This window comes from Misgurnus anguillicaudatus, unplaced genomic scaffold (assembly GCF_027580225.2).
Source record: "Misgurnus anguillicaudatus unplaced genomic scaffold, ASM2758022v2 HiC_scaffold_26, whole genome shotgun sequence".
Classification (NCBI taxonomy): domain Eukaryota; kingdom Metazoa; phylum Chordata; class Actinopteri; order Cypriniformes; family Cobitidae; genus Misgurnus; species Misgurnus anguillicaudatus.
The window spans coordinates 3,727,852-3,751,879 of record NW_027395276.1 but is presented as its reverse complement, the minus strand read 5'-3'; the positions used below and the strand labels follow the sequence as shown (position 1 = coordinate 3,751,879).

The 24,028-nt window shown below is 39.2% G+C and overlaps 2 protein-coding genes across 5 annotated transcripts in view; one reads left to right on the top strand and one right to left on the bottom strand.

Moving 5' to 3' along the window:
- The window catches only part of LOC129443200 (GRB10-interacting GYF protein 2), a 69,626-nt gene that overhangs the window by 7,374 nt on the left and 38,224 nt on the right, over positions 1 to 24,028 (bottom strand). For 2 of the 4 annotated variants that reach the window (XM_073864451.1, XM_073864450.1), the window contains exons 10-26: positions 23,400 to 23,629; positions 23,113 to 23,263; positions 21,718 to 21,969; positions 21,448 to 21,635; positions 20,405 to 20,555; positions 20,038 to 20,204; positions 19,844 to 19,938; positions 16,618 to 16,731; positions 16,331 to 16,470; positions 15,454 to 15,554; positions 15,094 to 15,234; positions 12,614 to 12,772; positions 12,220 to 12,471; positions 10,523 to 10,651; positions 3,678 to 3,908; positions 3,337 to 3,524; positions 519 to 667 (exon numbers count right to left, since the gene is read on the bottom strand). In XM_073864451.1, the coding sequence (XP_073720552.1) occupies positions 519 to 667; positions 3,337 to 3,524; positions 3,678 to 3,908; positions 10,523 to 10,651; positions 12,220 to 12,471; positions 12,614 to 12,772; positions 15,094 to 15,234; positions 15,454 to 15,554; positions 16,331 to 16,470; positions 16,618 to 16,731; positions 19,844 to 19,938; positions 20,038 to 20,204; positions 20,405 to 20,555; positions 21,448 to 21,635; positions 21,718 to 21,969; positions 23,113 to 23,263; positions 23,400 to 23,629 (2,838 nt within the window). The remainder of the gene's footprint in view (positions 1 to 518; positions 668 to 3,336; positions 3,525 to 3,677; positions 3,909 to 10,522; positions 10,652 to 12,219; positions 12,472 to 12,613; positions 12,773 to 15,093; positions 15,235 to 15,453; positions 15,555 to 16,330; positions 16,471 to 16,617; positions 16,732 to 19,843; positions 19,939 to 20,037; positions 20,205 to 20,404; positions 20,556 to 21,447; positions 21,636 to 21,717; positions 21,970 to 23,112; positions 23,264 to 23,399; positions 23,630 to 24,028) is intronic. The other 2 variants (XM_073864452.1, XM_073864453.1) reach the window with 2 other exon arrangements.
- Positions 4,754 to 8,010, top strand: LOC141362419 (E3 SUMO-protein ligase ZBED1-like). The gene is made up of 2 exons (XM_073864454.1): positions 4,754 to 5,858; positions 6,499 to 8,010. Exons 1-2 carry the CDS (start codon positions 5,036 to 5,038, stop codon positions 7,542 to 7,544), a joined length of 1,869 nt encoding a protein of 622 aa, XP_073720555.1. The 5' UTR covers positions 4,754 to 5,035; the 3' UTR covers positions 7,545 to 8,010.

The window sequence follows — 24,028 nt, the reverse complement described above, 5'->3', positions numbered from 1 at the left end:
TTCTTCACAAAAATGCAATTTTGCTCAAAATTTAGTATTTTTAAAGAAACCTACCCATATTTGAGAAGTGATAAAAAGAGAAAGCAGCGGGCCTGTTCTTTCATTTAATATATTGTATGCTTAAATATTTATAGAAGAATATTTTTCTCAAGGCCAATAAACTTTAGCAAAACTCATTAAAAATGAGCTGTCTGGCAACTTCCCCCCAGTGTTTTTTTTTTAAAGTTAAAATCAAAATATGCATTGCTGACAAGCAAATGCAGACAGACATGCTTTAAAAGCATGCAACTAAAATAATTTTTATTGGGTGCATAAGTGCAGGAATTTTTTTGAAAAACTTTAATTTCCCACGATACAACTCCTTTAGTCATTGCATATCGTAATATCTACTACCGCTTGTTGCAAAAAGAGTGAACACAACATCTTGATAAGGCAATGGCAAGGAGGGCAGAGGTTTGCAGAGGAAATTACACGAATATCTTTTGATCACTTTGAGATTGTTTGGTGTCATGACTTACCATCGAGATTATTGGCAGTGTTGAGCGTGTGTAAAGTCTGTTCACACCACTGCATGAAGCCGTCCTGATTCTTATTGGCTCCCTGGAACAGTTTCAGTAGCTTCTCCTCTTCCTCCACCTTCTTACTGGCTTTACCACTGCTGCTATTACTGAACCATGAGGGTGGAGAGGAAGACATTGTTACAAACACAAACTAGACACATCACAGAAAGAAGTTTGCTTACTACACAAAAAAAGTTCAGTGCACAGTGTTATGCTGACTGCTGATGTGCAGGTCGTCTCATAACCCACGAGATGAATAAAAATATTTGTACTTTATTTGCAGGCGGGTCATTAAAATCAAAATCTGTTTATGTTACTTGCAATTCCCTGTAGCCTTTATTTAATATTTTATTATGGTTCTTGATAAAAAGTTACAATACATAGGCCTACGTAACAACGTAACTTGCGTGTCCCCAAATCCTTGGCTCGCATCACAAAAACGCCAAGCAGCTCCCGCACGGGAGAAATTAAGGTCGGGAATTAACATCATTAAAAGAAAATAAGGCCAAGCTGCTAAATCTAATGTTTGGGAGCGGTTCTCAGAAATAGTTGCAACAAACGCTGCTTTGTAAATGTTAAAAAAATGTATCATTATCCTATCTTATTAATATGACCATGTTGGTTTCTATGGTTTATAAGCGCTGTTTCTAAGCACTTTAAGGCTGAAATAAAACCTGTTCCCATTTACATTACAAATGCCTATATAGAATGTCTATTTAATGATTGCAGGGTAGGAAGGGTTGTAAAAATAGATACAGTGGTGCAGATGGGCGGAGGACAGGCCAAATTATTTCATAAACGCAGTACCCAAGTGTTGGAAAAACCTCAACCCGCGCATCACTAATGCTGACTGGAGACAGAAATACATTTTTGTAAGAACTGTTTAAACCCCTGACTTCCTTTATCAGTAACACTTTTAATTTTGTGGGGACACTTTTTTACCCACGTAAGACACACATTGCTGCCAGTTTAAATAAATGCATGAACTAAACTTTTAGGTGCAGTTTCCCATAAAGGGCTCATCCTACTCACAGTCTAATGGTGCTTTTTCATTGCATAGTACCCCACGGTTTAGGTCAAGTCAGGTCATTACATTTTGGCTTGGTTAGCTTTTCCATTGAGTTTAATATCACTTCAGAGTGGGAGGGATTATAGGCAATGCCCCGCCCCCAGTTAATCAAGTACTTTTTTTCAGAACTATGGATTATTCGAAATGAAAATGACATACATGCACATCCCTACCTCTTAACATACATCAGTGCTGTTGTTTTGTCTTGAGATGAACACCTGTAATGCTTTGGTAAGGTTTGCTTGTAAAAACTACTTAGCGTAGCTAAGCTGCGTTTTTTTTCATAACTTGGCTGGTGCTGCGTCTTATAGTCACGTGCGCCTTGTAAGTCAGTATGAATTAATTTTGACATTTATAAGGCAAGAGACATCATTACCGTCTACAACCGCGAGAGTCCGCCATATGCTGCTTCTGTATTTATGTAATTCAATGGATTCTGTTGTGTGGAATGACGAGTATGCGAACTTCACGCTAGTTGGCTTGTTCGGTTAATTTAGCCTATTCAATCTTCTAGGTAAGTTCTGTATGCTATGGTTTATCATATAAATAACTGATAATATTACTTTAACGTACAGACATCTATTCAGCCTGCTGTTGAAAAACTTGTCTTTCCAGATTAAATGTCTGTTCTTCGGCTGGGATCATGTGAAATAATTTTCTAAATAAACGTGACATATAGTCCACTGCGACTTATATATGTTGTTTTGTCTTAATTATGCATTTTTGAATGATGCGGCTTATAGTCGGTAAGTACGGTAAATGTCCTAATATAACTAAAGGGCTCGTTATAGTCGTGCGTAGGTCCTACGGCGTAGCCGCGACGGCGTAGGTTCCGCATCGGTTTTCATTTACACTTTTGCGTCGTTGTCCGCTTGACATGCAAACGCACGCAGGCCGCTGGTAGGCAGTAACCACGCGTGTAACCACAGTAGCAGCGCGAACGCCAAAGAAGAAGAAGCTTTGCAAGTTAAGCCACAAACGAAGAAGAAACAGCAACTTGTTGTGTATAATTTGAGAAGACCAGCAATAATGGATGTAAATAAACAGCGACTTTTGTTGCAGTTTGAGTTAAATCACTCCTCAACTTGGCTCGTCTTTGTTTTTACCGTCGCAAACGGAAATACCTATGACGCAGTTTTTTAACCTGACGGGAGGGGTTCTGGTGGACCAATCACAGCGCTTGCGGTCCGCGTAGAACTGACGCGCTGTTAAAAAATTTGCGAGGTGCGCGTCAGGCTACGCAGAGCTACGCACAGGCTACGGATAGCCTACGCCGAACCTACGCACGACTATAAAACGCCCTTAAGGCCTAGACCTGGATTAATCTAAACCCTGTCTGAAAAACTGGCCCATACTCTATAAAATGTAATAATTATGGATGTTTCTTGTTGTACAATTGTACCCTAACACTGAATACACCACTTAACAAATGCACTGCCAAAAACATTAACTCGTTGACAGTGCTCTACTAACTACTATAAAATATTGTGATATATTTACTTGCACATTAGCAAAACATTCAACATTGAACGGCTGACAGCTATGAACTAAAAGTAAAACTAGACCAAGTTTCACAAAATGTTTTGTACTGTATGTTAATATGACATAAAACAGGAAATAAATGTTTCGACTTATATACAGATTTTGGTCACATTTTGGTTAACTTGGTAAGACTGCTGTGCATTGCGAGTAGTGGTGGTGGTTTACCTGATGTTAGCGTTGCTCTTGTTTTTCTGGTTGTGGCTCTTGCGTGTGGCCGGAGGTGGAGTTGTCTCCTTTACAGCCTCATCCCAAAAGCCAAAATTAGAGTTCTGAGTATCACCCCAGACACTGCTGTCAGTACTCCACTGTGACCCGATATTATTGATCGAACCCCACACTGACGAATTGAGGGTCTAGAAAGTTAAAAGAAAAAAAAACTATCAGTGTTGGGCGATATTTCCCTTTAGTGAGATCGTCCTATCTCGTCGTATGATCGTAGCAATGTCGTATGAGCCTTTAAACAACCTAAAAACTTAAATTAAAACGTTATGAACACTATGACTCACTGCTCGGTTCTGTGTTCGGTTTTGTTGCGTAACCGTCGTGTGTTGCTGCTGTGGCTGCGGCTGTTCTTTGCGTTGCTTCATCTGCTGCGCCTCTTCTCTCTGAATCTCCAGCAGAGATTTGGTAGCGGGCGGCTGCTTGGTCAGTCCCCCCCAACCTGAGAGCTTCGCCTGGGGCTGCATCTGTTGCTGCTGCTGCTGGCTCTTCTGCAGTTCCTGCTGCTGTCGTCTTTGCTGCAGACAAAATAATAAAAACAAGTCAGCAATTGTGACAAAAAAACAGATGACACAAAGTCAAACACTAGGGATGGGCATTTATGTCATTTTTTCATTTCAATTAATCCATAGGTCTAAAGAACGAGTACTCGATTAACTGGGGGTGGGGCAATCAAAGGGGCGGGGCTTATACGTCATGGTGAAAATGAAAATATTTCACGCATCTCCAGACCCAGTCTTTACTACCACCGGCGCTTGTAGCGCTAACCAGACATCCATATGCCGCCATAACCACAATACATAAATAAATAAATAAACCCACATGATCATCGTTTTCGTGATCGATCATCGATGCCACGTTCGAGCACTCGTGCCCATCCCTATCAAACACTCTAAAAATTTCTTTACTATTAATCTAGGGGTGACCCCGAAAGTCGAAGATTCGATGCATCGATAGGAGAAGCCTGATTCGACTACCAATCTCACAGTCGAATCGTCGCAGATGTGTTATGAAATGAGGATCCTTTAATTTTGGCCGTATATGGGTGCACTGTGCACAAATCTGATTTCACATATAACAACTTTCTCCCAATATATTAATATACAGCATATTATTATAATTCTGCAAATAATATGTGAAGTATCAGCTTTCAATAAATATTTTTAAAATGCGTTAATAAATCCAGCAACCCCTGTGACCGGGCTACACGTCCATAAGAGGTTCCTATGTTAATAAACCATTGCCTCTTTGTTTCTACATTTAAAAGAAAAAGCTGGCAATTCTGGCTATACTTTCATTCTTTTAATAATTCTTTATTTCTTTATTTTATTTTATTTTATTTATAAATCATTCTGGGTTTAGGGCTGGGCGATAAAACGATAACGATATGTATCACGATAGACACGTGATCGATAGCAATAAAAAATGTGTTCGATAAAACGTTCGATAATTTTTTTTTTCGTCAGAAGAAAACGGAGGTTGCAAAGCAAGTTTCGTTGCATTAACAAAGGCACTCGCTCTCTGGTAACCTAGCAACGTAGGGAGTGACACGCTAACAGCCAATCATGTAACAGTATCAAGTTTGGTTGCGTTGTCTCGTGCTCGATTCCTCTTCAGTAACCGGCAGAAAACTGAGAAGCAGAAAATGAGTGCTGCAGAGAGCGAGGAAATTGTAAATAAAAGAGGAAAATTCAGCTCGCCAGTATGGCAGTTTTTTGGATATTATAAGTCTGACCGTAGTCAGACCAATGCCGTCTGCAAATTATGCAAGACCGTCGTCCCAGCTAAGTCTGGTAATACCACGAACCTGATGTACCACCTTAGCCGCGCTCACCCTTTGGAGCACAGCCGTATTCAACCAACAACATCTGTAGCTGCAACACTGCACAAGCAGCAGACGACCATGGAGAGGTACTCTGCATCAGTGCCTTATGACAAAGAAACAAAACGGTACAAAGATATAACGGAGGCAGTGGCATATCATATAGCCAAAGACATGCTTCCGTTTAGCACCGTTGAGAAGTCTGGTTATAAAAAGCTTATACACGTGCTTGACCCACGCTACGTTCTTCCTGGCCGAAAGTACTTTTCTAAGACTGCCATTCCTAAGCTGTATGTAATGTGCAAAGAATCTGTACAGCAAGAAATATTGTCAGCAAAGTACTTTGCAACAACCTCTGACCTGTGGTCAAGCCGTACTTCTGAGCCATATATTAGCTTGACCATTCACTTCATCGACAATGAATGGGGTTTGAAAACCAGATGCCTTGAGACTGCATATTTCCCCGAAGACCACACAGGAGAAGTGATAGCAGAAGGCTTGAAGGAGGCACTGTTGTCCTGGGGTCTGATTGAAGACAAAATGGTGTGCATTACCACAGACAGCGGGGCAAATGTAGTGAAGGCGACTTCACTGAACAACTGGACACGGCTGCAGTGTTTTGGCCATCGTTTGCACTCTGCTATTGGTGAGTAGCTTTGTCATTTTAATGGTCGTCATCAATATTGGTTCCTATTGTGATTTTATTAGCCAGTAATTGAGATAATATATTATAATTATTATGATCTATGTCTGTGTGTTTCTGCGTGCGTGTGTGTGTTTCTGTGTGTGTGTGTCTGTGTGCGCGTGCGTGCATCTTTGTGTGTGCGTGCGTGCGTGTGTCTGTGTGCGTGCATGTGTGTGTCTGTGTGCTTGCGTGTGTGTGTATGTTTCTGTGTGTGTGTTTTTGTGTATGATCTATTGGTAACACTTTATTATAATGTTCATTAATTAACATTAGTTAACTACATTAGTTAACATGAACTAATGATGAACTGCACTTGTGCAGCATTTATTAATCTTTATTAATGTTAATTTCAACAATTACTAATACTTTATTAAAATGTGGTTAACGTTAGTTAATGCACCGTGAACTAACATGAACAAACAATGAACAGCTTTATTTCTATTAACTAACATTAACAAAGATGAATAAATACTGTAACAAATGTATTGCTCATGGTTTGTTCATGTTAGTTAATACATTAACTAATGTTAAATCATGAACATTATAATAAAGTGTTACCGATCTATTATCAGTTATTAATGCTAGCATTGTTTTTCTGCAGGTGCTGCAGGGAAAGATAAAAGAGTGGAGAGGGCTGTAGGTGTGTGCAAGAAAGTGGTATCTAGCTTTTCTTACTCGTGGAAGAAAAAGAGTGCGCTCTCTAAAGCACAGGAACGTCTCAATCTTCCCAAACACCAGCTGGTCACAGAGTCACTAACCAGGTGGGGCTCAAGACAAAAGATGGTGGCAAGGGTCCTAGAGCAACAAAAGGCCATCACTGAAGTTCTCTCTTCTGACAAAAACAACAGGCACCTGATCCCAACGTGGCAGGATATTGACGTCCTGGAGTCAATGCATGCGGCCTTAACTCCTCTCCTGGAGTTCACAGACTCCCTTTCTGGGGAGTCATATGTGACGGTCTCATACGTGAAGCCTGTGCTCCACCTTTTCCGCTCTAGTTTGCTGAAAGTTAATGATGGGGACACTCAGCTCACAAAAGAGCTGAAGACAAAAATAATGACCTATCTTGACGAGAAATATGCTGACCCTGACACAGATGATCTCCTTGACATGGCTACCTTTGTGGACCCTAGGTTTAAAGGCCGATACATCAGACCAGAGAAGGTAGGGGCCATTCAAATGAGAGCTGTGTCTGAGATCATGGATGAAGACCAGGGCCAATCACAGGCAGGGCCTTCTGAGGGAGCAGCAGACCAAGGTGCAGAAGGAGGAGCTGTCAGTGGACCACCTATGCCACTGGGCGTGAAGAAGCAACGCAAGTCATTGGGGAGCTTTTTCAAAAAACAGTGCCAAGATGATGATGCTTTGCCTCTCACTGAAAAACAAAAAGTGGAGAGTGAGCTGGAAAGGTACCTGATGTGCCCCGATGCAGACAGTGAGTCTAACCCTCTGGACTGGTGGAGGCTACATGAACACAACTTCCCCAGATTGTCTCAGCTGGCGAAAAAGTACTTGTGTATCCCAGCCACCAGCACCCCCTCAGAAAGAATTTTTAGTACTGGGGGTAATATTGTTACATGCACCAGGGCAGCTTTAGACCCAGAGAAGGTCAACCAGCTGGTGTTCCTAGCACAAAACCTGGACTGAAAATATACTTGAATAGTTCAGCTTCAAGTATGATTACACTTACAGTAAGAATAACTTGAAGAGTTACCTTTTATATTTCTGCTTTTTTTTTTAAACAATGTTACTGGTACTGTATCAGGTTTGTTTTTTATATTATAGATGTACCTCAGTCAGTCTACCTCAGTTTTATTTATGTTTACAAAACACTGCAGGTTACTTTTTTATTTCTGCAGGTTTTATATTTCAAACAATGTTGCTGGTACTGTATCAGGTTTGTTTTTTATATTATAGATGTAGGCTACCTAAGTCTACCTCAGTTTTATTTATGTTTACAAAACACTGCACATATTTTAAAACACTTTATTCACCAGAAGGTGAACGGCTAGTGAACTTCCTAGCACTAAACTTGCACTAAATTCTCAGGTTTCTATGTTTATATCTAACACTTTGCACTATTTTATTATTTTACTTTATTAAGAATTTCTTACATTTTCTCTTATTGTGCACCTTAAATGTTAGATAAGATAATTGTTAAGTGTTCATTGTAAATTTATACTCATGTTTAAATGTATTTATTTAAGTTTTCTATGGTTGTTGACATTTCTGTCTTAATACCTGAAGGGATTATGATCAGAGGAAGGTTAAGTTTAAAATAAAAATGTTTAAATGTAATATATTTTTCTCCTGGTCCTTATTTTAAATGGGTCATAAAAATATCAATAATTATCGCTATCGAATGATATAACATGCTATATCGATGATAAACATTTTAGCTCTATCGCCCAGCCCTATCTGGGTTATCTGATGTATCTATTTGGCTTGTGTTTTGTTTTCGTGCACTTGAGGCATTTTGCACTTTGTTACTTCTGACCTTATTTTATAAAAAAAATGTATTTATTATAAACGTAAATTCTGATCTAATTTAAGTCTGTACATTTTCGATTGCTTTTCGTTGTATCGATGTTGCACTATTGCGTGCTGGCCATGCTTGCGCATGCAATTTAGCCGAATGTGCTAGGTGCGCTTCATCTCATATTTAGAAGTTCATCAAACTAAACATTAAAAAACGGATGTTTTCGACGGGTATAAGTTTTTAAAATGTATTTAGAACATTGTGGGTATCTTGTCAAAAGTTAAACTACAAAACAGGTAAGCCGTTTCTTTAAATTTCGGTGATGAAATGTAAAATATCTGCACCGAACCTATATTTATTCCTGACACGACTGTCTTTCTTGTGATTTAATATTATGGTTGGTGTTCACTTTCAAATGATAGAAAAGAGATTCCTGAAATAAATAATATCATCAGTTGTTTCTGTATCTAAATGGAGATGATCAAAGTGAAAGCAAGCAGGTATTTCTGTGCTGAATAATAACGCGTAGTGTCTATAAAATCATTAATTTCAGTGTTTTTATGAATTGTATATAAAGCTTAGTTTTTATAATTTGCAGTAACAATCACAAATTATTTGTCATTACTCATTTGTCGTTTTTTTTGGTCATGACTGCTTTGACGTGCTTAATCTCCAAATTAAATTAAAAAACTGAATTAGCACACACACATAGATGATTCGACTATCGGTCGACTATGAAAAGATTCGACAATTCTGATTCGAATATGTAAATCCTTAGTCGAGGACAGCCCTATATTAATCCGATCTTCTAGTCCTGCACAAAAAAAACCCTCTTCATTACTGTGTCTTAAGAAAACTTGCAACGATGCTCGCAACCAAAACAGCACTAATTTACTAACACAACTTATGTTAAGCAGAGGATGCGCGTGTGCTTGCTTGGTCAAGACTGATAGGAGCATGACAGAGACAAAGCGCTTCTGTCTTACAAAACGCTTTTGTTAACCCCTGAAGACCTGATTTTTCAAGTGTTTAACTAAATTAATTTTTTGCTATTTTCGGCCAAATAATTTTGGTTCCCAAACATTCGGTGCATCTTTAATATATTGTAAATAATATATTGTAATATAACGATTTAAATCTCATTATATGTAACATTGCTGGTCATGAATAAATACATAAGTCCTGAGCAGCTAAACTAAAACTCAGATAAGAGAATCGACATCTAGATAAAGTGAAGTCTGGAATTACTCTGATGAAAATAATCGACAAGGAAATACAATAGATTCCAACTATCGATGCAGATTAATCAGCAAAAAAGATGAATTGATATTTACCTCTATTTAGTAAAGAGCTATTTAAAGGTACAGAAGTAACTATTTCAGTGAGTCAGCATCTTTAAAAACGACAACTGTTTTCAGCACAACAAATAAAGCACCAACTAAAAAGTCAACATAAAGAATATAAATGTCACTTAAAGACAGAATATGACTCCTGTAAATAAACTGATAAATGGGAATCATTGGCGAAGATGATGCTTACTATGCATCTCAATGAATTGAAGTGAAATGCAGCTACTTTCAAATGCCGGAGGGCGCTCTCGTGGAGAAACTCAACATGCAACTTCAGGAAATGGCTTAAAGGCGGTGTGCATGATCTCTGAAAGCCAATGTTGACTTTTGAAATCACCTATACAAACATGCCCCTACCTCAATATCTGGATCTTCATTTGATAGACCCACCCCACACATATGCAACCCAGGCAACGATGTCAGTAAGTATACATGCCCCTACTGATTGACTACAAGTGTGTTTTGGTACTCGGAACAATTCTCTTTTCCAAAGCGTTTTTTTTAAATTATGCACCCCGACTTTAAGCATATATTTATATTGCTGTTCTTCAAACCTTTTCAGGTATTTTCATGATAATAAAGAATATTTATAATGATTGTGTGTTGCTTTTTCAAATGCATGTTATAAACAACTCAAGCTTACAGTGATTTCAGATCGATAAGGACTTGAAGATCAAAAGCCGTAGTAAATGAAATAGCTGTGCATAATATCGGCTTTGCGATTCAGAATTGTTTTCGCCCACGTATTATTAGTTTATATCGGCATTTGTCGTCCCATCCCTAATTGTCATCCTCACCTCCTCTAGTGCTTGCCGCTCTCTTTCCTCCTCCAGTTTCTGAATCTCGGCGAGCGATAGAGCGTTCTGAGATTGTGAGAGCGCGTGTGCTGTGGCTGACTGTTGACCCCACTTAGAAGATGAAGGGAGCTGAGGAAGATACAAAAAACATTAATGCAAAATAGAAATCACTCAAAATTTGAATCATACACTATGTTCATATATATGGTGTAAATAAATAATTTTGTGATTGATTCCTGGCTTTTCGTTCTGCATTATTAGCAAATATGTACACTTTAAATTTGAATTTTTAAAAGCTGACAAAGACTCCCAAGTTTATATATCCCTTTTACCACCTTAAAGGCGAGGTGCATGACAAAAGTCAAAGCAGCAGCTCATCTTCACATTTTTGCGCATAGCATGGTAAGTACATCGTAAGCAGAAGTTTAAATAAGGCTTAACTCCCATCAGAGAGTCAGTGTCTTTAATGATTGTTATACAATATCTAATCATCAGAAATAAGAAAAGCTTTAAACTCTGCCTTGTGTTTGAATCCTCAGGCCATTTTCATCTCACTCATTTTGAGCCAATATTAAAGGAATATTCCATTTTCTTAAAAGAAAAATCCAGATAATTTACTCACCACCATGTCATCCAAAATGTTGATGTCTTTCTTTGTTCAGTTGAGAAGAAATTATGTTTTTTGAGGAGAACATTGCAGGATTTTTCTCATTTTAATGGACTTTAATAGACACCAACAATTAATACTTAACTCAACACATAACAGTTTTTTTTAACAGAGTTTCAAATGACTATAAACAATCCCAAACGAGGCATAAGGGTCTTATCTAGCAAAACGATTGTCATTTTTGACAATAAAAATAACAAATATCCACTTTTAAAGCACAACTTCTCGTCTAGATCCGGTCGTGATGCGCTAGCATGACCTGATGCAATACGTCATGACGTCAAGAGGTCACAGAGGACGAACGCGAAACTCCCCCCCCCCAGTGTTTACAAGTGTGTTGAAAGAGGACCGTTCCAACGTTGTTGTATGTCGAATGATACTAATTAATGTCTTTGTGTCAGTTTATTGTTTAAAATGGTCCGCAAATGTGCGTTTTATATATGTAACACGTGACCTCCCTACGTCACTACGCATTTACGTTAGGTTGCGCTGGACCGGACCTAGACGAAAAGTTGTGGTTTAAAAGTGTATATTTGTTATTTTTATTGTGAAAAATGACAATCGTTTTGCTAGATAAGACCCTTATGCCTCGTTTGGGATTGTTTATAGTCCTTTGAAACTCCGTTGAAAAAAAACTGTTAAGTATTGAGTTAAGTGTTAATTGTTGGGGTCTATTAAAGTCCATTAAAATGAGAAAAATCCTGCAATGTTTTCCTCAAAAAACATAATTTCTTCTCGACTGAACAAAGAAAGACATCAACATTTTGGATGACATGGTGGTGACTAAATTATCTGGATTTTTCTTTTAAGAAAATGGAATATTCCTTTAATACACCATCAATAGAGTCAGATTCACATTAAGAATAATCCAGGATAATCTAAAATAATCTCATTCTAATCCAGTTTGGTAAACCTCTCGCTGTGCACCAAACCAAATCCACATAATCAATCAACTTCTTCCCACTGTTGCAACAATTCAAAGAAACTAAACTTCTGGATCTGTTGCATTAAATGCGGAGGGAAGTTTTACCTTCATTTGCGCGAGCTGCTGTTGCTGCTGCTGTTGTTGCAGTCTGCGCAGAGCCTCCTGCTGCTGTTGCCGCTGCCTCTGCAGCTCCTGCTGCTTCTGCACCTCCTGCTCCCTCCTCTTCTGCTCCTCCTGCTGCTGCCTCGCCAGCGCTGCAGCGGCCGCCGCAGCCGCTTCCTCCTCCTGACGCTTCTCCTCCTCAAGCCGCCGCAGAGCTTCCAGCTCTTCCTGTTTCCTGCGCTCCTCCTCCTGCTGCTTTTAAGGAACAAACAACAGATAAATAAAAATATTAATGACTGTTCTACAAAACCAGAAGTAAAACATTTCCTATAAAGGCAATACGAGATGGCCAAGACAGTTTGAAAGGTCAAGTACAGATGCAGGTAAACGTTCACACCTGTTTGCGGAGGAATTCTTCCCTTTGTCTTCTCTCTTCCTCTTCTCTCCTTCTTTCCTCCAGCCGGCGGAGCGCCTCCTCTTGAGCTAACCTTTCCTCCTCTTCTTTCTTCCGCCGGGCCGCCTCCTCCTGCTCCCGCTGTCTCTGGAGAGCCTCCTCCTACAAAAACACACATAGTGCATTAACAAAACAGAGAACATGAGTGCTTCTCAATTCTCGTTTCCTTTCCTCGCTTCCTTTTCTTGCATCTTAGCTACACCCTTCTAGGATGCAAGTGAGGAAAGACGCGAGAACGGATGAGACAAGCATTAAGTGAAATTGCATCATGCCTCACTCTCTTATTCTCTATTATCAAGTGCATTAAAACCCAAAATATTTAACAAGAAAAATAAAGTTAAATAAACACTTGAGTGAGAGTTCATAGTCTTACTACATTAAAATAAAGACATTCGGAAAAAGTGCTGTAAAATTAATAAATGCGTCTACTCTATATATGAATATTAAATATATATTGTCTAAAACAAGCCATTCATTTAATGATTAATACCAATATTTATGTGTTTAAAGACATGACGATGTAAAGGGGGAAGAAATGTATATGTGCGCCAAAAATTAATGTTGCCGGCCCACGCACATATATGCATACATACATACATACATAGAAAAGTTTAACATTTTAATGTTTTTTAAAGAAGCCATTTTCGGCTTCTGTTTTGCTTTTGGCCAAGTGAATCCTAAATTTCCCCGAACTTTAATTTCGGTGCATTACTAATTGGACGGCATGGAGTGATGTTTCTTCAGGCTCCGGCGTGAATATAAATGACAAGCACTTCAACCGCGTTTTCATCACTGCGTGTCAAAAAAGCCGATTTAAGTCCATATTTTGTCTCTTCTAAAGTTCCGTAAAAACACATAATGGGCTTAAAATCTTGTTTAAGAATCTGTTTTATAACGAGAATCTCTCTTTCATCTTCTCTTTCTTTGCTTTACAAGTTACTAATAAATTAATTTATTGCATTTAACTGAATTAACCAGCAGAATCACAAAGCTAAAAAACACTAATTACACAATAACGGATTTTTTTAAACTGCATTAAAAAGGAAATTTACTATTAAAAGGCTGTTTGTGGTTTGTTATGCATTGCGTTTCTCAATCCGAAGGCTGTAGCCTCCGAAGGGTCGCATTTCTAGGCTGCATACATCATAAAGACAATAAATATTAACTTTTAAATTAACTTTAAAATATTGATTATTATTCTTAGTTAATCATAAATTGTTGTAATATGCTTATGATTTGCGAATGTAATGCTCCGTTAACTTAAATAAACCAGGCTTGATGATGTATGAATCAGCCTGCCTATGCAACCTCCGGAGGCCACAGCCTTCGGATTGAGAAACGGCCTAAAGGGCTCTGATTCTACAGCTGTTCATTTAAGCGTAACTCCTGAAGCATTTGCGCTATCAAAAAAGTTTGAATTGTTCCTAAAAGAAGACAATTGCGCTTTTTGGAAATATATGGTTTATTACAGTACTTTCTTGCTTTCCGTCAGCCAATCGCTGCTGTTTGTTGAGAGCTGAAGGGGAATCACGTTTGGTTCGAGTGCATTGCAGCAGAGAGCAATATTAAAGTCTAAAATATAAAACTAAAGTTGACACGCTGTTGGTGGCTCGTGACTCGACGGCCCGACTTTTTAAGTTGATGTCCAATAAAGCAGTATTGATTTTTTTTCCCGCTTCTGGGTCCTCTATGTATCAGAACCTGGCAAATACTCAGGTAAGCCATGGGCTAACTTAGTTGGTTAAATTACCCCCCAAAAGATTTTTCCTTATACAAAACTAAATTTAAGAATCGTTTTTCGCCAAACCCGCAGCAAACAGTCAGTTCACAACACCTGAAATATAGCTTATGGCACAATTTGCGTGGAATATGACAAAGTGCGGGACGTTTCTTTTTAGAGACCCACCATCATACACTCTCTGCCTCCGCCACTGATTAGTTAGTTCTTCAGCGTTTTAAATTACCATTTTATTTTCTGCGGACAACGCTTTTCGAGAATAAACGGAGGTAAGACATTTTTTTTTACATTTTAAACTGTTTTTATTAAAATCACATTTATTTTCTTTAATTGTTATTTTAAATTCTCATGTATCTTTGTTTTTATTGTGATTTTATCGTGTGTCTCTTATTTTTACATTTTCTTTTTTCTCTTTTATATATATATTTTTTTCTCATTTCTATGTAAAGCACTTTGAATGACCTCTGTGTATGAAATGTGCTATACAAATAAACTTGCCTTGCCTTCATAACACCGGATAACATAATGAATGTTGTTAAAATAAAAACTGCATGTAAACAGAAGTCAAGAGGTTAACTTCAGTCATGCACACATCTTACTACTCTCGTTATTGGTAATAATCGCATTATTGGTATTCATGTTAACGTAGTCATTGTCTGAGATGGGGTTTTTCTTTTCTGCTGACCTGTTTTCGGCGTGCCAGCTCTTCTTCTTCTAAACGTTTCCGCTCCTCCTCCTGTCGGGCACGTAAAGCCTCTTCCAGTCGTTTCTTCTCCTCCTCTTCCCGTTTAGCTCGAAGCTCCGCCTCACGTCTTTCAATCTCCAGCTTAAAAGCAGAAAATGACTCAGATTAAACAATTTGCATGCTTACATTCCTAAAGAAACCAACGTTAGGAAAAACATAAAATGAGAGGTAAGATGACCTGTATTGTATACTGACTTCAAAGCAAATTAAATTCAGGTCACAACTTCTCAAGTTACGCAAGTAAACCCCCCAACCCCACATTGTTTGATTTACATAAGAAATGTCTAACATCTCGCTTACCTTCATAGCTTTGGCTTTCTCCATTTGTTGCATCTGTTCAATGGAAGACACCTGAGCCATGGAGTCCATTGGAAGGTCCCACACGCTACTCCCATCCCAAGCTAAAACACACAAACACTTTTACACGTCTGTACTGTGCTAGACACAAGAATGAAATCCTAAATATTCTTAAATATGAAAAATGTTAATATTTAATAAAACCTGGAAGCTTTTTCATGTGGCTCAAAAGGTAAGTACTTAATGCCAACAGTAAAACATTATTCAACACATATTCTTTAGAAAAGAGACTGATGATTTTAGGCTCCATATCTAGAACCAAAAATATCACAGACGTGAGGATATTTTATTTTTGTCTGCATGCTGAGCTGTTAAAAGTGAACAGAGCAAATGCGTGTCTTCTAGCTGTGCCTTGATAAGGCATCAGTTGAAAGTAAACGTAACACGGACGTCAGATGTTCTAGTTCTGCTTAAGTGACAATTATTCAGCTGAGTCAAACCCTTCACAGACGGGGTACACGCCACAAAAATCTGTGAGTCATATTCAAAACTCAACGATTGGTCTGTTACTGTAAGTGAGAGTAGGAAAGCAGCAAGCCAGACACGCACCAGACGACCAATGAGACCACAGTGCTTTCATCTTCATTTAAACGTGATTAGTCAGTTCTAGACATGAAACATTTCCAAAGTAAAGGGAAACGGTCACAAGGAAATTGAAAGTCTTAACATTTAAAGAGACAAGTGACATTATATACTCAATGTGCTCTGAAACTTGCAAAAACAGGTCCCAAGTAACGATCCCTACAAAATGTGTGGCAGTAAAAAGAGACAAGAATCCATCTTTCATTATTCTGGAAATGTGTTATTGGTGATGACGTACTGCTGGGAGCGGCCGGCTGCAGGTTTGGAGCACAGGAGGCCTGGGTCGAAGGGTTCTGTAATTCCCATACAGATCCTGAATCTGGAACCGACATGGAACGCGTGACCGGAGGTAAGAGGCTCTGTTGCGGCTCTGGAGTTCTGCAAACAAATCACAAATGTGAAATAACATCACAGCCGATACGCTACTCAAAACACACAACCACAAGCTACTGTGATAATATTATTCATTAATTTGTGAATCTCTCCACCAGTGTGGTTAAGAGTTATGTAAGAGTGATGTTGCACCTTATTTTGAGGGCTTGATGAAGGAGAAGGTTTAACTGCTGCTGTTGTTGTGTGGGAGGAGGAGGGGGCGCACTTAAAACCTTCTGCTGAGCCAAAGCCTGAGCGTACTGTTGCCTACAGAATAAAAGAGAGAGTGGAGTTAAAGAGCATCACAATTACACACAATTATGCTAATAAAAAGTGAGAAAAAAATTAAAGAAAGAGAGAGAGAGAGAGAGAGAGAGAGAGAGAGAGAGAGAGACAGAACAGAAAACAGAGACAGCTTGACAAAGAGTGAGACAGATTGACACAGACAAAGTGAGTAAAAGAGAGTGAGACAGAAAAACAGAGACAGCTTGACAGGGAATGAGACCGCATAAAAAGTGAGTCAGAGTGACAGCTTGACAGAGAGTGAGACAGCTTGACAGAGAGTGAGACAGCTTGACAGAGAGTGAGACAGCTTGACAGAGAGTGAGACAGCTTGACACAGCTTGACAGAGAGTGAGACGGCTTAAAAGAGTGAGACAGCGTGACAGCTTGACAGAGAGTGAGACAGAAAAACATACAGCCTGCCAGAGAGTGAGACAGCTTGACAGAGAGTTGGACAGCATAAAAAAGAGTGAGATAGAGTGACAAGAGACAAAGTGAGAGCGAAACAGCGTAAAAGAGTGAGACAGTGTGACACAGAAAAACAGCTTGACAGAGAGTGAGAAAACAGAGACAAAGTTTAAAAAGAGTGAGACCGTGACAAAGAAAACTGGGATCCCTTGACAGAGAGTGAGACAGCATAAAAAGAGTGAGACAGAGTGACACAGACAAAGTGACAGAGTGAGACAGCGTAAAAGAGTGATACAGAAAAACAGACAGCTTGACAGAGTGAGACAGTGTATAAGAATGAGACAGAAAAATAGACACAGCTTGACAGAGAGTGAGACAAAGTGACACAGACAAAGTGACAGAGTGAAACAGCATAAAAGAGAACAAGACAGCGTTAAAGAGAGTGAGACAGAAAAACAGAGACAGCTTCACAGAGAGTGAGACAGCATAAAAGAGAGTGAGACAGAGTGACACAGACAAAGTGACAGAGTGAGACAGCGTAAAAGTGAACAAGACAGCTTGATAGAGAGTGAGACAGCATAACTGACAAAGTGACACAGACAAAGTGACAGAGTGAGACAGCGTAAGGGAGAACAAGACAGCTTGACAGAGAGGGAGACAGCATAAAAGAGAGTGAGACAAAGTGACACAGGCAAAGTGACAGAGTGAGACAGCGTAAAAGTGAACAAGACAGCTTGATAGAGAGTGAGACAGCGTAAAAGAGAGTGAGACAGAAAAACAGAGACAGCTTGACAGAGAGTGAGACAGCATAAAAAAGAGTGAGACAGAGTGAGACAGACAAAGTGACAGAGTGAGACAGTGTAAGGGAGAACAAGACAGCTTGATAGAGAGTGAGACAGCTTGACAGAGAGTGAGACAGCATAAAAAAAACAAAGTAAAAAAAGTGAGACGTGACAAAGAAAACAGAGACCGCTTGACAGACAGAAAACTGAGACAATTTGAGTGTAGGGGTGGCCGATATGGATTCATTTTATATCATTGTAACGATATGCATCACGGTTGAAGTTTTTTATTTTTTAATAAGGTTTTTATGTTATTTAAATTTTTAATGAGATAGAATTTTCATAATCTTACAAAAAGTTTATACATGCTAAAACAAACTCAAGCACACTGAAGATCAACAGTCAGTGATGAAAAATTATAATAAATAATAATGCATATCTTATTAAATTTAGAAAAGTGATTTAGTTAAGAGCAGTGAGAGATTTTCTCTCAATGCTGTTTGATACACATGAGTGACAGACAGAAGTAAAATTAAATAACTTCCCCTTTAAGACCAAAGTCCAGATCTGTTACACATGCGTTTTCTTTTTCAACCGTTTACTTTCTCTTAAGACCTAAATGGTCATGTTTACGAGGATCGCTCCCGTAAAAGGGGACCTAGTAACATTGCTGTAACAAAGACAGAAACAATGCCGTAAGGAAGTTAATATTTATCCCTTTAAAACAGGGGATTTACATGCACATTAACATTCACGAGGAGAAATGTTTGCAAACTAAACTGACGCATAGATCAGGAAGTTCATCATTATCCACGCTTAAGCTGAGATCAATCACCAGCATGCGCAACTAGAACAGTGCGTCACCCGCTTATGATCTTATCATAAACAAAAATGCATGCACGGTTTGTCCTGAGAGAGAAATCACGGATAATAAGCAAACTTCAGAGGATGGAGAAAAAACTACCAAGTAGGGTGGGACGGTATGACAGTATATTCTGTAACCCTGAAGTAAAATGTCAGATGTAACAAATTTTTCTATTCTGTCTATACAATGAAATGTAAATAAGTGGGTGTGGCTAACTCTGCACTCCCACATGTCAGACTTGAGTGTGATAAAGAAATATGTAAAATAATCCACTCATAACAAATAAACAAGTTATTTGTGTAATTTCCTAATAAGTGCAAGTAAATCCACTGCAGCTCATACAGCAGCAGGTCTCTCGAGTCTCTAAAGGCGCACGCAAGGAGATACGTCGCCAAATAAAGAAAGCTCTTCTTGCACATAATACTAATAGTTGTAAAGTTTTCTGAACTTTAAGCAAGCTAAGAAAACACCCGCGTTTATTTCAGTGACACGTGCGCTGAGTGAGCAATGTAGTTTGACGCGCCTTTTGCCTACAGTACAAACATCTTTGAATAGAAAGACGAGAAAGAGACGCAAAGGTTAATAGAAAGAAAAGTGCATCAAGACCTTAAAACAGACTCAATGGCCATCGCCTCATAGCACCCATCATATTTATATCTATATCTAGAGATCCGTTTCTTTTTATCAAGACTTAATCTGTTGTTATATTCTGGGCATTTTAACTTGCCCATATTTTAAAACTGTGAGCATTTAGTTAAAAGCTATAGTGGGTGGCAAATATTTTTGGTCAACCAAGCAGGACTTTAAACAAGTCATATGTCTTTACGGTATGTATTTGAATGCACACAGATTCCGGAAAGTCATTTGCAGTGTTTTTTTCTATAATGTGTGAAATAAGCTAGTGAGCGACAAAGACACTTCAGTTAATATTTCTTCTAGGCTTATTAACTGGCCAACATTTGTGTATGCCTAGCTGATTAACCTTTGTGTCAGTTCCAAAATCTAGTAACATCTACAAGACACACGTGAGTGGTTGTCGTACCTGAGTAAGTATTGATATTGCAGCTGTTGTAACTGAATCATATTTAGAGCGTTAATCTCATGTTGACGTTTCATCCTCTCTTGATCTGGATCTCCCTACAAGGGAAACACAGACATGAAACACTTGTGATGCTCTACACCACAGGCAGAAAACCTAGATGGTCATGTCATACAGAAAAACAAAAGTGTAATTACCACCATCGGAGGCAGTGGCGTGCCCGGGCTGAAGGGTACTCTCCCCCAAACCTTAATAATTTCACCAAGAGGCTGAAACGCCTCGTCGCAGCCTCGCTTCACCTGCAGGGTCATGGTGAAATAACCTGCCTGAAACCACTCGAACATCTCCTGGTTATTGAACGGCCCTGTGAAAAGACAGACCCCAGTCTCTATACATGGATGGCTTCACAATAAGCAGTTCAAACTGGCATTTGTTAATCATTTTTAAGATGTAAGTGGTTAATGCATGCTACAGCTTTAGTTTCTTCATTAAATACAAACAAAATATTGACGTTGAAAAGTTTTCGATGTACGACTGCATGTTTAAAAAAAGTGATTTGCCCACCTTGGATCTCTCCCTGTGGATCCTTGTAATACCATTTAAACGCAGCCTCGTGAGTAATAGGAAGAGCGGTGGGTTTGTGGCCAATCTTAGCAGCCAAACGCTCATCGTCCAGAACCCCGTCCTGCAGGTACGCCACCATTTTCTCAGCTTCCTGTTTAAATCGAAAGGAGAGGATATGCATTCAACATTTAATCCTTATTACACATCTACAATGAGACTGCAGGTATGACCTTTTTAGATAAACAAAAACTAAGCTGTGACAAACTATGCAAGCATGCTTCCCACAGGGTTCCAACACCTTAGTTAACTTCAAATTCAAGAACCTTTCAAGGACTTTCCAGGTCCAATACCCTCATATTCAATGACTAAATTTGGGGACACATTTCAAGTGAGAGCAAGGTTACATTGTGTTACCTTTAAAGATACATTGTTAAAGTTCCCTTTTGAGGGAACTCGCGCCTTCCCAAAGTGCGTCTGAATGTGTATATCAAATTCAACCAATGGTGAGGCTTAACGACAATTACAGGGTGACGCGGGAGCCATGAAGTATATCGCTATCTGAAATATTGCCAAAGACGGCGTTACAGGGACGCAGGAAGTATGGCGAGGGAGAAGCAGCGTCTCGTTCCCTTCTCAGGGAACAACAGTTACATACTTAACCCGAGACGTTTCCACACAACTATGCCAAAAATTAATTTGGTATGAATCAACATTCGCATACAGAAGATATAAGCATTTAAAGCGAACAGTTTAGCACGTGTGCTTATGAAGTCTAGAATTTATATGATATTATCCTACACTACACAAGGAATACGGATTGTTTTTTTTTCATAAAAAATCGTGCATAAAATGGATTCAAGCACTTTCAATGACCTGTATCTATGTATGTATATTTTAAAAAACTTTCCACGGCCTTGAATTTCCCCCCCAGATTCACAAACTATCAAGGATTTCAAGGATCTGTGGGAACCATGCTCCCAATTTATGCAATCTGTTCAGCAGCTGCCGTTTGCTCTCCTGTACAATAAACAACCAACCCAAACCTGCTCAAAGTGCTTGAGTCCCTCATCTTCATCCATGTCGGAGGGCAAGACAGAGGGCCGACCGATGGGACCCACAATGCCTGTGGAGTGGAGAAGTGAAGCCACCGGCACCTCCAGAGGTTTGACCTGCTGGGTCTGAATGGAAACTGGCTGAGCAGGAAGCACTGATGGTGACGGGACAGAAAGATCTGGAAGTAAGAACAGGATTTGCTCAGCATTCCCAAATAAAAACCCGTAGAGTCTTAAAAATTTGTATTTTGTAAGGTATACCAGAGATCGTGTTAGTGATATGTGGTATGGAAATGGCCTCCACGATGCTGTTGGGTAGGGTTGTGTGTAGTGGTGCTTTAGATGGTTCTGGTCTGAGTTCTGGTACTGTTACTCTCTCCGGTGCTCTCTCACTTTCTCTGGTTTGATCTGGGTGAACAGTAGGAGGAGGTGCAGGGGTTTTGGGTTGGGGAGGAGTAACCGCTGCTGACAACGGTACAGCCACTGGTGACGGCTCCTCTGATTTACTGCCTCCTGTCAAAAAGACAAATATTTGAAGTAAATGGGTTGTGAATGATGTCATCGTGATGTACGACTATAATTTATGCATTTTAAAGGGACAATCTGCATTCCAATCTGCAAAACTTGCATGCAAAGTCATGTAAAAGTAAAAAAAAACATTGATTCATTTTGTGTTATGCTGACAGCCACAGGCCCTCCAACAATGACTGTATGCGTGCCACATTCCTTTGATATGGTTGCATGCTTTGATATTTGTTTGCAACATTTTTTTGATATGTTTGCACGCAACATTTCTTCATGCAACTTTTTTTAGAACAATAAACTAGTCAATTTAATCATAAAATGTTGAAGATTAATTAATTTATTGGGTGGTATTTTTATTTTAAATATCAAAACTAAACAGAAAATGTTTAAGCTCAGGGTTCCCACACCTTAGTTAACTTCAAATTCAAGGACCTTTCAAGGACTTTCCAGGTCCGATACCCTTAAATTCAAGGACTAAATGTGGGGACACATTTCAAGTGAGAGCAAAGTTACATTGCGTTACCTTTAAGATAGACTGTTACAGTTCCCTTTCGAGGGAACTTGCACTGTGTCACTGCAGTGACACTATGGGGACGCCTCCACGGGTGCGTCTAAATGTGTATATCAAATTCAACCAATGGTGAGGCTTAATGACAAAAACAGGGTGACGTGGGAGCCAGGAAGTATATCTATATCTGAAATATTGCCAAAGACGGCGTTACAGGAAGTATGGCAAGAGAGACGCAGCATCTCGTTCCCTTCTCAGGGAACAACAGTTACATAAATAACCCGAGACGTTTTTATGTCTCAAACACAACTATGCAAAAAACGCATTATGGTATGAATCAACATTTGCATACAGAAGATATAAGCATTTAAAGTGAACAGTTTAGCAAGTGTGCTTAAAAAGTCTAGAATTTTTGATATTATCCTACACTACACAAGGAATAATATGGAATTTTTTCAGAAAACTTCTTGCATAAAATCGTTTCAAGCACTTTCAATGACCTGTATCGATGTATGTAACTTCCCAGGGCCTTGAATTTTTCCCCCAGATTCACAAACTTTCAAGGACCTGTGGGAACCCTGCTAGCTGTGGCCTAAAAAACTTTATTGGTCTAATCTTCTCACCTTCACTTCTTTCCGTCCCATGTCTAGTGTCTTTGTCAGCATCTTTGGTTTGTTCCGATTCGCCGTCATCTCTTTCCATATATTCTTCACTCTCCTCCAGCGGCCGGAAGTCCAGCTCCGCCTCTTCCAAAATTGGCTCCTTAGGAGCTTTCTAATTTGGTAGACAAGAAAACAAATTATGCTAAATTAAATTAACTTAATTTGACCAAAAACAGCCAAATATAACTACTTTCTACAGATTTACTATAACATTGCAATAATTCAAGATAGTAAGGTTTAAAACTCACTTCATATGTTCTCACCTTCAGTGAGAGGAAGGCCCCCGAGGAGTCAAACGTCCCCGTCTCCTCCTCAGCGTCTTCAAGACACCATTCTGGCAAACTGTCTCTCTCCTCTTCTAAGCTGCCACTACCCGACTGAGGTCTACGGTAACCGGCGCGTTCCTCGTCCCTCGAGTCGAACGGAAAGCGCCGCCGTTGGTCCGGGTGTTCCCGCCACCCTGCGGACCGTGGGCCATCTACAAATGAAGAATTATGTAAATTGAAAATAATAATAATAGCAGGTTGCACAGCGATTAACTTGACTAATTTAGATCTAACATATTGCACATGTGTTAGAAAAAATGAACAAATTATTAGAAGACTAGAAAATGTTGACATCGGCCTTCTGAGCTTCACATCTCCTTTTGTGTTCCAGGGGAAAGTGTCACGGCATGTGGGAGAGAAAGTCACAAAAGAGTTTCCATTTTCGGGTGAACTATTGCTTTAAAAAACACGGTTCCTTTTTTAAAGGTATGGAAAAAAGTGATGGGTAATAAATTGATTTGGATGACATATCAGTGTTTTTCCACACATTTACTTTACTTGGGCGGGCCTCCCAGTTATATTAACAACTGTCGAAATATATTTGGCATTTA